Source organism: Galeopterus variegatus, unplaced genomic scaffold (genome assembly GCF_000696425.1).
Source record: "Galeopterus variegatus unplaced genomic scaffold, G_variegatus-3.0.2 Scaffold1520, whole genome shotgun sequence".
Lineage (NCBI taxonomy): Eukaryota > Metazoa > Chordata > Mammalia > Dermoptera > Cynocephalidae > Galeopterus > Galeopterus variegatus.
In genome coordinates this window covers 362,686-380,302 of record NW_007727631.1, presented here as the reverse complement: position 1 = coordinate 380,302, position 17,617 = coordinate 362,686, and the positions used below count along the sequence as shown (strand labels likewise).

Genomic DNA, 17,617 nt, shown 5'->3' with positions numbered 1-17,617 from the left:
AATTTTCTCATCTATGCAATGAGGAAGGTTGTTTTAAGGATTAGAGACAAGTCATGAAAAATTCCTAGAACAGTGCCCAGCACATGATAGATATTCAAAAATAATAGCTGCTATTATTTTTGTGCTCAGATAAAATAATGAAGTAGAATAAAATACTTAGGTATAAACTTAATCAAGGAGGTGAAAGACTTATATATTAAAAACTACAAAACACTGCTGAAAGAAATCAAAGACCTAAATAAATGGAAAGATATCTCATGTTCCTGAATTGGGAGACTTAATTTTGCTATGACAATACTGCTCAAAATGATTCAATGCAATCCTTATCAAAATCCCAACAACATTTTTTCCAAAACCAGAAAAACTCATACTAAAATTCATATGGAATTTCAAGGGACCCCAGATAAAATAGCCAAAACAATCGTGAAAATGAACAAAGTCGGAGCGCTCACATTACTGATTTCAAAATTACTACAGAGCTGGCTAGTTAGCTCACTTGGGAGAGCAAAGTGGTGATAACACCAAGGTCATGGTTGGGATCCCCGTACTAGTCAGCCACCAAAAACAAACAAACAAACAAACAAACAAAATTTCTACAAAGCTACAGTTATCAAAAAACAGTGTGGTACTGGCATAACGACAGACATATAGATCAATGGAATAGAATAGAAAGTACAGAAATAAACCTTTGCATCTGTGATCTATATTACATATATCAACTTACATATGAAGCAAACTCCAAAATATAATGCTCAATGCAAAAAGCAAAATGTAGGACAAGAGGGGAAAGGGGTGACTATAGATAAATACAAATTTGTAAATGTTCAGAACATCTCAGAAGGCTACATAGTAGTAAAAGTAATTGCCTTTAGGAGACAAACCAGATGCCTAGAGGACTCAGAGTGAGAGTTATTTTTCACTGTATATACCCTTCTATACATTTTGAATTTTGTATTGTGTATATATTACCTAGCCAAAAAAAATTTTTTAATTAAAAAAAAGGTGCTAGTTATTCCAAGTCACAGTCTAGTATGGATTGTTGGCACAAGGTGGCACTAAAGATACAAAAGAACTGTGAGTTATGATTATATCCTAATTTCTTCTTTCACTGGATTTTTCAGTAAATGGTATCCACAAATGAAAGCCTGCCCAGGTGAAGTTCATGCTAGATATACATGTTTCTTATGAAACAAGGGAATTCTGTGTCCCCACAGCACTGAACCTAAATGGCTTTTCTCAGTTTCATAGTTAGCTGATCACAGATCCATCTCCATCCTAATAGACAAAGCTTCTTTAGGGCAGAACACCTGATATACCTAGCATCTCAGCTCCTGGCACAGAGTAGGCACTTAATGTTTATGGTAAGAAAAGAATGAAAAAATGCTGGGACTGTGGCTATGTACTTTATTTCTACTACTACACAGGCTGAAGTGATTTTCTCCAGCAAACTCCAAATAAAGAGGCTTAAAAGATTCTTTCTCAACATACTACCTCTTACCTGGATATGGCTGCTGGCTTCATGTTGTTTGCTAAATGCCAGTGTGCTGAGAATATAGAAGAGTTTTCGTATTTGCTGAGGGGACATATTATCCAGATAATCCAAAATGCTCTGTGAGAAAAAGAAATGCCAACAATGAGGCTAGCACCTAACCCTTCTTCCCTTTAAAAGAAAAAAATTAAAATCCTTGAGACATACATATAGATGGCCACATAGATAGTTCCCTAAAAGCTTAAGTTTTAAAAGCTATGCTCAGGGCCCAATGGTTTGATATTCTGGATATAAGCTGAGAGGGCTCTTGCAGCTTTCTATTTTTTTTTTTTTTTTTAACGATGACCGGTAAGGGGATCTTAACCCTTGACTTGGTGTTGTCAGCACCACGCTCACCCAATGAGCTAACCGGCCATCCCTATATGAGATCCAAACCGCCTTGACTTGGTGTTGTCAGCACCACGCTCACCCAATGAGCTAACTGGCCATCCCTATATGAGATCCAAACTGATGGCCTTGGTGTTATCAGCATCACACTTTCCCGAGTGAGCTACAGGCCGACCCCTGCAGCTTTCTAAATCTATCATATTATCAGAGGCTAGGTACCATCACCAGGAAGGATAAAGTCTTATTTGTCCTCTTTACTCTGAAGCACAGTCTTGGGCTTTAAACACCTCCTGCTTAGTCATCCTAATGTGCCTCCCATTTCTCCATATTCTTTACCTCTACCCTTCTCTTTTTCTTCATGAAAACAATATCCCATTAAAAGTCATGTTTCTGGGCCGGCCTGTGGCTCACTCAGGAGAGTGTGGTGCTGATAACACCAAGGCCACGGGTTCGGATCCCATATAGGGATGGCCGGTTTGCTCACTGGGTGAGCGTGGTGCTGACAACACCAAGTTAAGGGTTAAGATCCCCTTACAGGTCATCTTTAAAAAAAAAAAAAAAAAGTCATGTTTTTGACCCTATTTTCTTGCCATACCATCCCTTCCCAGCTTCTATCCCATGAATTATTTATCCTTGCCCTACACATCTGAAAGGAGTCACAAGGAAACTATTTACTTTTTTTTTTTTTCTTTTTGTCTTTTTTTGTGACCGGCAACGGGATCGCAACCCTCGGTGTTGCGCCCGCACCTCGCTCAGCCAGTGAGCTGCCAGTCTGTATGTGGGATCTGAACCCTCGGCGGGAGCGCCGCCGTGCGCCCAAGCAGCGCACTATAGCAGTGCGCCACCGGGCCGGCCCCTATTTACTTTTTGACCTTGGCTTTCTCACCTCTAACATGGGGATAATAATAGCTATAATACCTTCCAAAGTTGGTCTGAGGATAAATAAAAGAGCTTTGAACACTTTTAATTAATTAAAAAGTTTTTTCCATAGTTCCTTTCCATTAAATCCTTCTCAGCCAGCAAATCTCAAACCTCCTCATCTAAAAAATATCTTCCTTGCAACCTGCTTCTTCCTCAAGCTACTTTTCTTATTCTCTCTTCCTTGAGGCTTCTCAACATTGAATCTATACTCCAGTCTCTACTTCTGCAAGTCACTGGTCTCTGGCTTCCAACCTTATTATTCAATTAATACCTCTCTCAGAGGTTACCAAAGCTATCCTAATTGCCAAAGCCAATGGACTCTTCTCTGTCTTCATCCTCTGTAGCACCCAGCCTTGTAGACAAACGCCTCACTCTTGAAGCTCTCTCTTTCCTAGGCTTTTGCTACCCCACATCATTCTAGTGCATGTTAATCATCTTTTAGTCTTCTCATTTTCCTTCCATGGACATTTGCTTCAGCCTGCCACTTAAACATTAACGTTCTCAAAATTTCTGTGCTCTCCTAAGCTTCTACGATCTTCTGCCTCAAAATATGACTCACTTGAGTTCACACCTATATGGTTATGAATACTCAAAATAAACCTTCCACCAAATGGTGCTTATTGGCTCCAAACCAGAATTTCCAACTATCCTCTGACCATCCACACACGGACATCTTAAACTGAAATTGTCTCACTTCTTCCAAAAGATGCACTCCCTCCTGGTCTCCTGAGCTCAGGAAATGGCACAATCACTCACCCAGTTTCCTAAGGTAGAAAACTTGAATCTAGTTTCCCTGTTCCTCATTGCTATGTACTCTTGGCAGTCATGTTAATGCTAACACCAAATTGTTTCTTAAGTCATCATTCCTTCTCCATCCCCATGATCCTAATTTTGGCCCTTACTCTCACTCCCCTTGATCATTTATTTCAGTGGCCTCCAATCCACCCACCACATGGCCTACAGAGCTATCTTTCAAAGCCCAGACTTGATTAGGTCAACTCGCTATAAAACCCTATAATGGCTTCCTATGGTTTATAAAATAAAGTTGAGGGCTGGCCCGCAGCTCACTTGGGAGAGTGCAGTGCTGATAACACCAAGGCCACAGGTTCGGATCCTATATAGGGATGGCCGGTTTGCTCACTTGGGAGAGCCTGGTGCTAACAACACCAAGTAAAGGGTTAAGATCCCCTTACCGGTCATCTTTTTAAAAAAAATAATAATAAAAAAATAAAATGGGCCGGCCGGTGGCGCACTCAGTAGAGTGCGGCGCTTGAGAGTGCGGCAGCACTCCCGCCGAGGGTTCAGATCACATATAGAGACCGGTCCGCTCACTGGTTGAGCGCGGTGCGGGCGCGACACCAAGGGTTGCGATCCCGTTACCGGTCACGAAAAAAGACAAAAAGGAAAAATAAATAAATAAATAAGTTTAAGAAGAATCACATTAAAAAAATAATAATAAATAAATAAAAAATAATAAAAAATAAAATAAAATAAAATAAAGTTGAAACTCTTTAGCATGGAATTTGAGACCCTTCACAACCTGTCCCTGTCCCATGTCTTACAAGCCCAACCTCCCACCACTCCTCACCATATATCCTATTCTCCAGCCATACTAGTCTACTTGTCATCCCTCAGGCATACCATGGACTTGGGCATCAATTTGCTTCTGTTCAAACTGTTCTCTGCCTAGAATGAACTTCTCTTACTTTCTCTCATCAATCATTCCCATCTTTCAAGAATCACTTAAATGTTATCTCCTGTTTGAAGACTTCTCCAGCTCCCCAGGCCAATTTAATTACTCCTGCTTAGTTGTATCAATAGCACTTTATCCTTATTAGAAAATTCATCATATCGAGCCGGCCCGTGGCTCACTTGGGAGAGTGCAGTGCTGATAACACCAAAGCCCCGGGTTTGGATCCCATATAGGGATGGCCGGTTCGCTCACTGGCTGAGCGTGGTGCTGACAACACCAAGTCAAGGGTTAAGATCCCCTTACCGGTCATCTTTAAAAAAAAAAAAAGAAAAAATTCATCATATTGTATTTACAGTGACTTGCTTATATGTTTTAGTTTCTATCATCAAAAGCAAGAACCAATCTTTATGTCCGCATAAAGGAACAGACCTTGGTAGTTAGGTATAAAGAAGTGTTTGCTGAATGAATTAATACATAGATAATTAGTCATTTTTTTACATTACTTGTCCATGATCTCACCTCCTTCCCACCCCCTCCCACCAATCATAGTGCTCAGTACCTAAAGAGGATAAAATAAATGATTGCTAACAAACAGATATCAGATAATTTTCAAATACATGCAAAAAAGAAAAGCGATTCAATATATAACAGTGGAGCCAACAGATACCTTCACAAAGACAGCATTTAGCCTCATAGCAGATGGCTTTAGTACTACCAACTCTAGGAGGAGATCCAATGCAGTATCAACTTCAGTTTCATTCCCACTGCAGACATGTGTCACTAGTGCACCAACCACTTCCTATACAGGAGAGTCAACAGGACAGTGTGAAGCAAAAAATATGGTATGGCCATTCAAAAGGGGTTTATGCCTGAGGCCTTTCCAATCTCTACTTTGTTAAAATCATAATCCACCTGATCCCCTTGTCTATTACCTAGTTTTCATTAATGTTGGCTTCAGGAGGCTTAGAATTATGCCAATGTAACTACACTACCATCTAGTCTTGACCTATTTCCCATAATTTATCAGTGAGCACTATCTAAGCCCTCTCGATTTTGCTCCTTGGTGTAGTCGTCTTCTTTTTTCATCCCATACGGGTTAAACTTGACCCTTTAACTGTGGTTGTGCTTAATCTGTTGAAATTTCTTAAAAAGATGACACTCAAAGACCTAAAGGTTTTCTCTCTACAGTACAACTTAGGCTTGCATGTTTCCACGAGTCATGACAGTGCCTCTAAAATGTAAAAAATATCTTAGATGCCATTCTCCCTTTCCATAACAGAGCAATAACAGAATTATAATCTTAATTGCAATAGCTAGTTTATGTCAGCTGCATTTACTGCTCTGCTTAAAATTTAAAAAGGTTTTTTCACATATTCATTTGTAAAAGTTCCATTAAAATATGTTTTAACATTGTCAATAATAGGTATAGTATACATAAAAATACAAAATAAGACACTTTGTCCTCTACTTGCTTTCGTAATCCCTTTCCACAAGCACAGCCTTCCCTCTCTGGAGATTTGCTATTAAATGTTGTGTCTCGAGTTCATTGGAATAGGGTTAGGCCCTCAGGCATTTCTCATTCATTTGTTTTTCACCACACCTTTTTCTAGAGAACCAACTCCAGGATCAACCATAAGTTGATTATTTACAGCTAAATTTCACTGCCATTCCTGTATTATAAAAACGACTTGATAACCCCAGCCCTTTAAGCCAAAGTTTATTCCAAGTAAACTGGAGCTGGACCTTAGTTTTAGACTCAGAGAGAATTTTAGAGCTCAGAATACAGAGTTAGATCCTCCAGTCCAGCCTCTTCATTTCTTCATGGTTGGGACTAGAACTGAGCTTTCCAAACCCCAGTTCAGAGTTCTTTCCCCTTCAATGCCTTCCAACCAACAAGAAATAAACATCAGAACACATGCCATTCACTTGGAACTGAATTTATTTCCTTTTCCCTGTTCCCTCCTTGCCAAAATAAATATTTCAACATACCTGCTGGCAGTAAGTGTCAAAAAACTTAAATGCATATTTGTATAGGAGACTGCCAAACGAAATTATACGCTGGTCTACGGAGTGAAACAAACTCTGAGCCAGCAACAGAATGGACGGACAAACATCCTTAAGAACCTTGAGGAGGGAAGAGTAGAGAATAAAGAAGCTATGGGAAAACTTAGTTATTACAGAATCTAAGAATTGCTCACCCTGTTGGCTGTTAGAGTGCTCCTCCCCAACTCTCCTTTTAATTTAAGGAATATTAATCTTTGTTTTACTCAGAATAATCCTTTACCATTCTTTGTTTCCTCTCAGGATCAATGGGATTCTACATATGGATAAGAATTGACCTTGACACTCAAAGAAGTTAAATTACAAGCCTAATATTACCGTTCCTATCTGCCCAGTTTGGGATTAAAAGCCAGATCTTCTTTTTTTTTTTTTTTGTCCTTTTTGAGACCGGCCGCACCGCGCTCAGCCAGTGAGCACTATGAACGCACCGGTCATCCCTATATAGGATCCGAACCTGCGGCAGGAGCTCCCAGCGCCGCACCCTCCCGAGTGCGCCACAGGCTCGGCCCTAGAAGCCAGATCTTCTAAATCCCAGTTTCCTCACTCAATCATACTGCCTCTCTGGAGAGGTCTGCTCTGCCTCGATTATGATTTGAAATTAGTCTATAAGATTCAATGCTGGGCCGGCCCGTGGCTCACTCGGGAGAGTGTGGTGCTGATAACACCAAGTCCACGGGTTCGGATCCCATATAGGGATGGCCGGTTAGCTCACTGGGTGAGCGTGGTGCTGACAACACCAAGTCAAGGGTTAAGATCCCCTTACCAGTCATCTTTAAAAAAAAAAAAAAAAAAAAAAAAAGATTCAATGCTAACTAAACTCATTTCTTTTAAAGAAGATCAAGAGAGTGATCGTGCCTTACCAATAATGAAATATAGATGTACAATAACGGACCCAGAGTAAATAACCAGTTAATAAGTCTAGCTTCTTTACTGATATCACAATTTTTAGAAAAAAACTTATATTAAGTATTGAACTGGATATAATGCTTTAATGGGGAAACCCTGCAATGAAAAATTATATATGGTTTCTGCCCTATGGATAATTACAACCCAAAACATATATAACTGCCAGAAATAAACATAGAAAAGAATGCGAGATAAAATAATGCAAACGTTAAGCTCATTCCTAAATATAAAATCTTAAGACCCAAGTATATATTCTCATTAGTTCCTGAGCCAAGCCCAAAACCACTAGCCCATCCAGTTTTCTAAGTTCTACACTGTTAATATCTTGAATATTCATCTGGCAAAACACTATTTCCAGCTTACAAAATTCCGACTTGAATGGTTTACCTTTCGAGAGGAATCAACACCTAAGGTTCACGGTGTTAAATAGTCAAATAGGGATGGTACGACAGATTCATATTTATGTCTTTACTGGCATTCCTCTAGTTCTATTTTCCTCAGGATTTTTATAAACTACTTAGAACAGGATACACAAGGCAAGTTTGCCAAAGCTGCAAATTGCACAGATCTAGACAACTAAAATGAATAATTTAAAATTAAGATTTGAGGGCCGGCCCGTGGCTCACTCGGTAGAGTGCGGTGCTGATAACACCAAGGCCACGGGTTCAGATCCTATATAGGGATGGCCGGTTTGCTCACTGGCTGAGTATGGTGCTGACAACACCAAGCCAAGGGTTAAGATCCCCTTACCGGTCATCTTTAAAAAAAAAAAAAAAAAAAAAATTAAGATTTGAGGGCCGGCCCGGTGGTGCACTCAGAAGAGTGCAGTGCTTGGGAGTGCAGGGCGCTCCCGCCGAGGGTTCGGATCCCATATAGAGACCGGTCCTCTCACTGGTTGAGCGCAGTGCGGGCACGACACCGAGGGTTGTGATCCCGTTGCTGGTCGCGGTACGGGTACGACACCGAGGGTTGCGATCCCGTTACTGGTCACGAAAAGAAAAGACAAAAAGGAAAAAAAAAATCGCCGAGGGTTCGGATCCCATATAGAGACCGGTCCTCTCACTGGTTGAGCGCAGTGCGGGCGCGACACCGAGGGTTGTGATCCCGTTGCTGGTCGCGGTACGGGCACGACACCGAGGGTTGCGATCCCGTTACTGGTCACGAAAAGAAAAGACAAAAAGGAAAAAAAAAATAAAAATAAAAATAAAAATAAATTAAGATTTGAAAGTCTCAATGGGCTTGAACGATGGGCTGAAATAAAAAGATGAAATTTTACATGGGAGCTGTAAAAGCTTCCATTTTAAATTGAAAAATCAAGTTATACAGTATGGAATCAGAAGACCTGAATTAAAACATTTCCTATAAAGAAGAATTTAGGGTTTGAGTCAAATAAGTTCAGTATAAACCAATTTTGTGACCTTTTTCCTAAAAAAGTGAAAATTAATCTTAGGTTGGTTTATTAACATCATAATGTCTCAATCAAGGCAGGTAATAATCCTACTATGTTTTGAAATATAGCACTGAGCTCTCTGTCAAAGATCTATACCCAGCAAGGGTGGTGGTATTAAGATTCCTATGCTGTGTTAAGATGGAAAAGAAAGGTTAAGATGACCTATATACAACTTTCAGACTAATGTTGTCTGATTGTCTGACACTTACCAAGTGATGAATATAGAATGTACCCCGTAACAGCTGTTCTTCAACGCAGCCTGATCGAATCTTATTTCTTAGCACCCTCTCAATGTACTTCTTTGTCTGAGGGTTGGTGCTATGGATGAGGAGCAGCATTGCCAGGTCAAAAATCTATCGTCAATAAATGTGCAACAATAGGACAATAGTTTGATAAATCAGTACATTTACTACAACAAAACAGCAGCTCTCAACTTTTTCCCATTGAAACACAGAATGGATGATACTCATTTGCTCAATGTACTCCCATGGGAGTTCCTACATGTTTATGAACTCAGTAATATTTTTCAGAGAAATAAAGTGCCTCAACTATTAATCTCTCAAGAAAGAGAAATAAAGTGCCTCAACTATTAATCTCTCAAGAAAACATTGGAATATAAGTGAAAGTGATTTTTTTTTCCTTTTTGTCTTTTTTAGTGACCGGCAATGGATCGCAACCCTCAGTGTCGCGCCCGGACCAGATCGGGAACTCCTTTTTGTCTTTTTTAGTGACCGGCAACGGATCGCAACCCTCAGTGTCGCGCCCGGACCAGATCGGGACCGGCAATGGGATCGCAACCCTCGGTGTTGCGCCCACACCTCGCTCAGCCAGTGAGCAGCCGGTCTGTATGTGGGATCCGAACCCTCGGCGGGAGCGCCGCCGCACTCCCAAGCGGCGCACTGTAGCAGTGCGCCACCGGGCCGGCCCAGTGAAAGTGATATTACTACAGAAATAACTTTGAACATCTTCATATTTATTGAAAAAGAAACCTTGAAATCACTTACCAAGCACAGTATATATTTTAAATTATTATTAGGAAAATCACTATATGAAAAGTTGGAAAGGATGTAAATGCCCATCAATATGGGAAAGGTTAAATAAATTATAATAGAGTCATTTTTGGAATATTATATAGCCATCAAAAAGAATGAACTAGACTATTTTTTGACAGAGAAAGACATTCCTGACATATAGTAAAGTGAAAAAAAAGGGCAACCTTCAAAATAATAATCACAATAAGATTCTACTTTTGTAAAACAATATGCCAACGTACATATATATGCGTATGTATAAGAGTAAGTATGCCTGCACTTGCATTCATGTGTAAGTTTGTATATGAATAGAAAAAATCTGGAAGGATGATTATCTCCGAGGAATGAGACAGAGAGTGAAGGGTAACTTTATTTTCTACATTTGTAGATTCTTTGTGGATTTTTCTCCTCAATTAGCTTGTATTATCTATGTTTTAAAAGAAAAAGTTAAAAAGACAAGTAAGACAAAAAAAATTACTTGGGACGTGTCTTCACTGAAGAGATGGTATCTTTAGACATCAAAATTTAGAATCATTAGAACAGAAAAGAATACAGCCATTAAAAATGACAATGAAGACAACGCAGAAGCACGCAAACTATTTATGACAAGAGAAAAAAATGTCAAGAGAGAAAAATCAGAATACAAAATTATATTTATACAATGATTACAAATCTGTAAAAGTAGGTATGCAGGCAGCCAAGGTGGCCAATTTACTTTTATGCAAAAATAAAAAGTTGTGTTATGGTATTTTGATTTTTTTCCCCCCACAAAAAATTATTGATATTTTTTCATTTTTTTATTCAATATCATAAAAACTTTTAAGATAGTCTTCCATTAAACGTGATTGTAAAACTTAAAAAAAAAAAAAAAAAAATTTTTTTTTTTTTTTTAAAGATGACCGGTAAGGGGATCTTAACCCTTGACTTGGTGTTGTAAACACCATGCTCTCCCAAGTGAGCCAACCAGCCATCCCTATATAGGGATCCAAACCCATGGCCTTGGTGGTATCAGCACCATGCTCTCCTAAGTGAGCCATGGGCTGGCCCTTAAAAAATTTTTAAAGATATTAATTCAACAATTGTCTGACCCAACTACCAAAAATCCCACAAAACAGATTCCAACTAAAGAAAAATTTTTAAAGGAAACCAATCAGTACATAAGAAACTCAATCATCTGGCTTCCTAACACAAGAAGATATTCCTAGAATTAAGAGACACAGACCCAGTACCATTGCCTTGAGTGGATGGACTGTTTGATGCACCCTGCTCAGGTCTACATGTGCAAAATAAAGTAAAACAAGGAATGCCATTATCTTGACATCCGAAAGTAGAAGGAAAGGCAATCAGATACAGGGACAACTCATGACCCAGGTGGCTATATTCTTCATCTCATCAGTGAGGACTTGGCTTCTCTGACTGAAACTCGGCGCTTATTTAGAGTGCTAATATTTCCCCTTATGGATACTGTAAGCTTTTTTAATTAACAGAATTAATGAGTAGGGCAGACCTTCTAGCAGGTCACCCCCTCAGATTATCTTCCCCACACAGCTGATGTTTATTACAGCAACTACAGATGGTGCAAAAGGAGAGTGGAAGGAGGAAGAGAAAGAAAGCAGGAGGGCAAGCCAGCCAATGTCACTACTTTTAAGCCTGCAAACTTACAATTCATAGTACATGAACATTACCTTGAGTTCAGACACCGAGGCAGTGCTTTCAATCGCCTGGAAAAACAAGGGTCACAAAAATATTATGACACATCACTGAAACACATTTTACCTTATCCGATATGCCCAGTTCTCTTATTTGAAAGCCAATCTGCCCATCTGGCAACCATCATCTATCATTTCCACTTAAATGACTTTTTGGGCTTTTATTTCAACCTACCTTACTCACACTTCTGTCACTGATTGCCACCCATTTCCTTCTTGATGCTCAAAGCTCCAAAGATCTCACTCACCTTAATCCAGGCTTCTGAAATGGTTTTCTCATATCTAACAGCTGACTTTATTATATCAAAGAGGAGAGTAATACAGTCCTGATCACTGCTTTCTTGATGTCCTGAAGAACTAAAAGGAGCAGAGGGAGAAAAGTTATTGTAATTACCAGAGAGAAACTTATAAGACCTGGTTAATTCTTACTAGCCACATGCCCTGGAGCAGGTAACAGCCTCATGTATAAAACCACTAATAAACTTGTACTGTAGTCTATCTGGGATTAATCTGAATAGCTAAGGAAAAATATATACACACACATATATGATGTGAAAAACTATGTAGTATTATATGTAAATATATTACTACCATTATTTGCAGTTGTAAGTATTAAGTTCTAACTGTTCTGTTTTCAGGATAAATATTAAATAACTTTCCTTATCTTTGTGAGAAAAGGGGCAGTAATTGTCGAGGAGCTCTATACCTTGCTCGGCCTTTACTTTTCAACGTGCTTTGGGAAGCAAGAAACCGTGATGGCAAAATAAAATGCTCCACATCCAATCTCTCTCGAAGCTCAGAAATTACCTGCAGAAAGTAAATTTTAACTATGTGTTCTGCTCATTCATAGGGGATAGGCATAGTCCATTCTCTCAAAAGAACCACAACAACCTCCTAAAGGATGGAGGAAGAAAAAAATTTAAAGGTTGGACAAGGCATTTAGAAACAGAGTTGATGAGAATTACTAACACAAACGTAGTATGTCACGCCCAAAATTCCAGAATTCCTTGAGGTACTACACAGAAATAGCAAATATAAACTGCAGCAGCTTATATAGAATAATCAATCTGACTAGTAGCTCCATTCCCTTCCCTGAATACTATCAGCATTAATCAGCATTATTAGTTAGTCTGGGGACAGAGAAGAGCAATTGGGACCTATTAAATAATTTTTCCTGAAATACTTTTAACTAGGTTTGGTGAGAAATAATAGCATACCTCAAGTGCATCTGTAGCTGTTATAGAATGAAGAATGAACTTGATTATTACAGGTAAATCATTTAATTTGACAGACGACAGCTTACCCATCACCAACTGGCGGACCTAAAAATAAAAAGCACAAAATGCTTAAGTATTTTCATGTCACTACCTCAACCTAGTACTGACTTTTTAGGTAAGATTAGAAAAATAAAGTCTCTCACTAAGTTTTACCACTTGTAATTTTGGAAGAAATCCACCTCCTTTTATTTTTTCTCAAATTACAAACTTTCAATTGTTAACGCCACAGTTTCTTTAAAAAGGCTGAGGGCCTTGTTTTCAGGCATTCCTGGAACTGCTGGAAGTTGCAGCAGATTTGTCTGCCCTTGTCATATATGTACAAAGGCCAGCGGGATTTATCTGCTTCTCAGCAAGGGTGCCCAGAACCTCTCTTTTTATCCTGTAGTTTTAAAGAGCATCATATATATGTATTTTTGAGTTTTCAGGATGTTTTTGTTTGGTTGATTTTGGTTGGGATGTTTTTTAGAGTGTCATTTTTTTTTTTTCCTTGAGTTGTGATATCTTATAGTTTTAAAGCACTGGGAATACCACTGTCCTCTCTCTAATCATCATTTTAGATTTTGGACCTTTCTCTTCTGGTTTATTTTATTTTATTTTATTTTTTTTAAAGTATGACCGGTAAGGGGATCTCAACCCTTGGCTTGGTGTTGTCAGCACCAGGCTCAGCCAGTGAGCAAACCGGCCATCCCTATATAGGATCCGAACCCGTGGCCTTGGTGTTATCAGCACCGCACTCTACCGAGTGAGCCACGGGCCGGCCTAGAGAGCCTGAATTCTTAACTGGCTACAGGAAGGCATAAAAAATTGTTATTATGGAAAGCAGAAAATATTTAAGGCAATATAGAAAATTTCTACTTATTGCTTACAAACAGACCAGCAAATCTATCACAGAATAACATCTCATCGAAACTCATCAGAAACTCATCAAAAAGGGAAAAAAAAAAGAGACCAAATATCATTCTCTATGGTTTCAAAATAAAATTTTTATTACACATTATTTCTCCCAAGGCAATGACCAGAAGGTCAGAAACTGGCTCTGTTTCTGGAAAGCAGAGCCTTTCCTACCTTAGACAGCAGGTTTGAGTCAAGTCGGAGGCTAGAAAGGACATCCAGGATTGGGACAGTAAGTGAAGTATTCTCCATCAGTAGGTCACTGTGAATGGGGAAAAAGAGAAAAGACGTTTAAAAGTCAAAAAAGGCTTAAACAGGGCTGGGCAAATAATGACTTGAGAAAATCACTCATCAGAGTATGGAAAGAGAGGATATATTTAGTTCTCATCAAAATACTGTTTATAGTATGTTGCATTAAAAATTGTTTGAATTACAAAAAAGTACATTCATTATAAAAATTCAAACAACTAATAAAGTAGAAATGAGAAGCCCTCCTTCACCATCCCCACTATCCAGATGTTACTACCATTGACTTTGGTACATGTTCTTCCTTACAAAAGGAAAAAGAAAACCCAAAACAGTCACAGTGAAGTGTGATAAATATGACAGATGTTATGTGCAGGGCGCTGCAGGGCCACACAGCATTGAGAAGGACAGTGATGGAGTCTAAGAGAAGGCTATACAAGAAGACAAGCTGGCATCAGGCAGGCAAAGTGGGTGGTGGTGTGCTTTACCCAGTGAAAGCATCCTGCCCAAGAGCACAAAGGCAAGAAGTCACTGGACATTTTTAGAGATAGCTTAGCAGACAACTATAGAAAAGAAAGTATTACAAACTAAATTTTAACTACTTCTAGGACACACAAAAAGTTGCACTGAGAGAGAAACACTATACCTACAGATATAGTTCTCTTCTTAATTACCACCCTAACAATTACTATTTTTCACATGAGTAGCAGTAAGCAATGGATCTCAGCAATAAGCCTGATGCAGGCATGTGCATTCGAATTAATCATCTAGGGACCCAAAGAATGTAGATGTTTAATAAGCTCCACAAATGATTTTGATGTATAGTCAGGAGTGAGAACCCTTTGGAGGCAATGCTAATAAAAGGGATCATGCTCAGGTTCTCTATACACCAAATTTATATACTTAATCGTAAGCCAGACTTCATGTTCATAACAGGTATATCACTTAAAATAAAGTAGGTGGATCAATTTAAATATATACCCATTATTAGGCCACGGGTTTGGTTCCCTATATAGGCCTGGCTGGTTAGCTCACTTGGGAGAGTGTGGTGCTGACAACACCAAGTCAAGGGTTAAGATCCCCTTACCGGTCATCTTTATATAGGGGATAAATGAATGAATGAATAAATAAATAAATACCCATTATTAGAATAAACAAGTCAAATCCCATATCCTACTCATGGAAGGTATTATCACCCTCTTTTTATATAAAAAGGAACATATTACTACTATTCTTTCATACTGCGGTGATAAAGCTCCCACAGTGGAGCCTTGCTTAGGATGGTAACAGCATGCTTATCTACCTGAGTTCTTTCCCCACATCAGCATGCTCAGAATCCCCCAGGATTTCAGGTAGGCTGGTGATGAAGTCATGCTGCAAGTACACTGGAGCAATACTGATCAGCTGCATGATCTTGGTGGAGAGGTCCTGCAGTGGAGGACACTATTAGAATTGTAGCACATTACCCAGAATAGAGAAAGACTACCTCCTTGTGAAATAGAGAGCTGAAATTAGTTTGTGTACAATATGACAACTAGTCACTGGACATTTTTAGAGATAGCTTAGCAGACAACTATAGAAAAGAAAGTATTACAAACTAAATTTTAACTACTTCTAGGACACACAAAAAGTTGCACTGAGAGAGAAACACTATACCTACAGATATAGTTCTCTTCTTAATTACCACCCTAACAATTACTATTTTTCACATGAGTAGCAGTAAGCAATGGATCTCAGCAATAAGCCTGATGCAGGCATGTGCATTCGAATTAATCATCTAGGGACCCAAAGAATGTAGATGTTTAATAAGCTCCACAAATGATTTTGATGTATAGTCAGGAGTGAGAACCCTTTGGAGGCAATGCTAATAAAAGGGATCATGCTCAGGTTCTCTATACACCAAATTTATATACTTAATCGTAAGCCAGACTTCATGTTCATAACAGGTATATCACTTAAAATAAAGTAGGTGGATCAATTTAAATATATACCCATTATTAGGCCACGGGTTTGGTTCCCTATATAGGCCTGGCTGGTTAGCTCACTTGGGAGAGTGTGGTGCTGACAACACCAAGTCAAGGGTTAAGATCCCCTTACCGGTCATCTTTATATAGGGGATAAATGAATGAATGAATAAATAAATAAATACCCATTATTAGAATAAACAAGTCAAATCCCATATCCTACTCATGGAAGGTATTATCACCCTCTTTTTATATAAAAAGGAACATATTACTACTATTCTTTCATACTGCGGTGATAAAGCTCCCACAGTGGAGCCTTGCTTAGGATGGTAACAGCATGCTTATCTACCTGAGTTCTTTCCCCACATCAGCATGCTCAGAATCCCCCAGGATTTCAGGTAGGCTGGTGATGAAGTCATGCTGCAAGTACACTGGAGCAATACTGATCAGCTGCATGATCTTGGTGGAGAGGTCCTGCAGTGGAGGACACTATTAGAATTGTAGCACATTACCCAGAATAGAGAAAGACTACCTCCTTGTGAAATAGAGAGCTGAAATTAGTTTGTGTACAATATGACAACTATAGACTCATGCTCACAACATAAATTCAGAGGCAAATGGCCCAGAAAATTTCATACGAGATATGGTATATAGAAAAAAATGTAGAGTGGATGGTATGAGGGGACTTCAAAACATTCATAGAAAAATGGAATTAAAAGCTAAAAATATTGCTGGCTAGTTAGCTCAGTTGGTTAGAGCACGGTGTTATAACACCAAGCCAAGGGTTCGGACACCTTTAGTGGCCAGCTGCCAAAATAAATAAAAATAAAAAATATAAACTTTTTCAACGTAAGCTCCATTAAGTTCAGATACTTTTGTAAGGGATAATACCAGCCATGTCTACCATGTCAATGCAGTCTTTTCTACATTATTAACTGAAGAAAAATGAGTGCCTTTTAAGGATTTTTTAAGATTAGGGAAAAAAAAGTCAGAAGGAGACAACTCAGGACTGTAAAGTGGATGCCTAATGATTTCTCATGGAAATTCTTGCAAAATTGCCCTTGGTGGATGAGAGGAACGAGCAGGAACGTTTTTATGGTACAGAAGGACTCTATGGTGAAGCTTCCCCAGGCATTTTTCTGCTAGAGCCTTGGCTTACTTTTTCAGAACACTCTCATAAGTAGATGTTATCATTCTTTGACCCTCCAGAAAGTCAACAAGCAAAATGCCTGAACACCCCAAAAAACTGTTGCCATGACCTTTGTATTTGATCATTCTGCTTTTGCTTCCTGGACCACTTCCACCTCCTGGTAGGCATGGCTTTGATTGTGTTTTGTCTTCACAATTGTACTGGTAAAGTCATAGTTCATCTCTTGATACAATTCTTTGAAGAAATGCTTCAGGATCTTGATCCTGCTTGTTTAAAATTTCCACTGAAAACTCTGCTCTTGTCTGCAGCTGATCTGGGCACAACAGTTTTGACACTCATTGAGTGGAAAGTCTGCTAGATTTTAATTTTTCAATTAGAATTGTGTAAGCTGAACTGAGATGTCTATGGTGTTGGCTATTGTTTCTGCTATTAATCGTTGGTC

The 17,617-nt window shown here is 39.0% G+C and overlaps 1 protein-coding gene across 1 annotated transcript in view; it reads right to left on the bottom strand.

Annotated features, from left to right (window-relative positions):
* The window catches only part of FANCD2 (Fanconi anemia, complementation group D2), a gene marked incomplete at its 3' end in the record, with an annotated part of 39,152 nt that overhangs the window by 9,691 nt on the left and 11,844 nt on the right, over positions 1 to 17,617 (bottom strand). Inside the window, exons 9-18 of the mRNA XM_008577499.1 lie at positions 16,375 to 16,499; positions 13,990 to 14,077; positions 12,865 to 12,969; positions 12,354 to 12,454; positions 11,896 to 12,004; positions 11,624 to 11,659; positions 9,117 to 9,260; positions 6,480 to 6,614; positions 5,158 to 5,289; positions 1,499 to 1,609 (exon numbers count right to left, since the gene is read on the bottom strand). Coding sequence (XP_008575721.1) covers positions 1,499 to 1,609; positions 5,158 to 5,289; positions 6,480 to 6,614; positions 9,117 to 9,260; positions 11,624 to 11,659; positions 11,896 to 12,004; positions 12,354 to 12,454; positions 12,865 to 12,969; positions 13,990 to 14,077; positions 16,375 to 16,499 — 1,086 coding nt within the window. The remainder of the gene's footprint in view (positions 1 to 1,498; positions 1,610 to 5,157; positions 5,290 to 6,479; positions 6,615 to 9,116; positions 9,261 to 11,623; positions 11,660 to 11,895; positions 12,005 to 12,353; positions 12,455 to 12,864; positions 12,970 to 13,989; positions 14,078 to 16,374; positions 16,500 to 17,617) is intronic.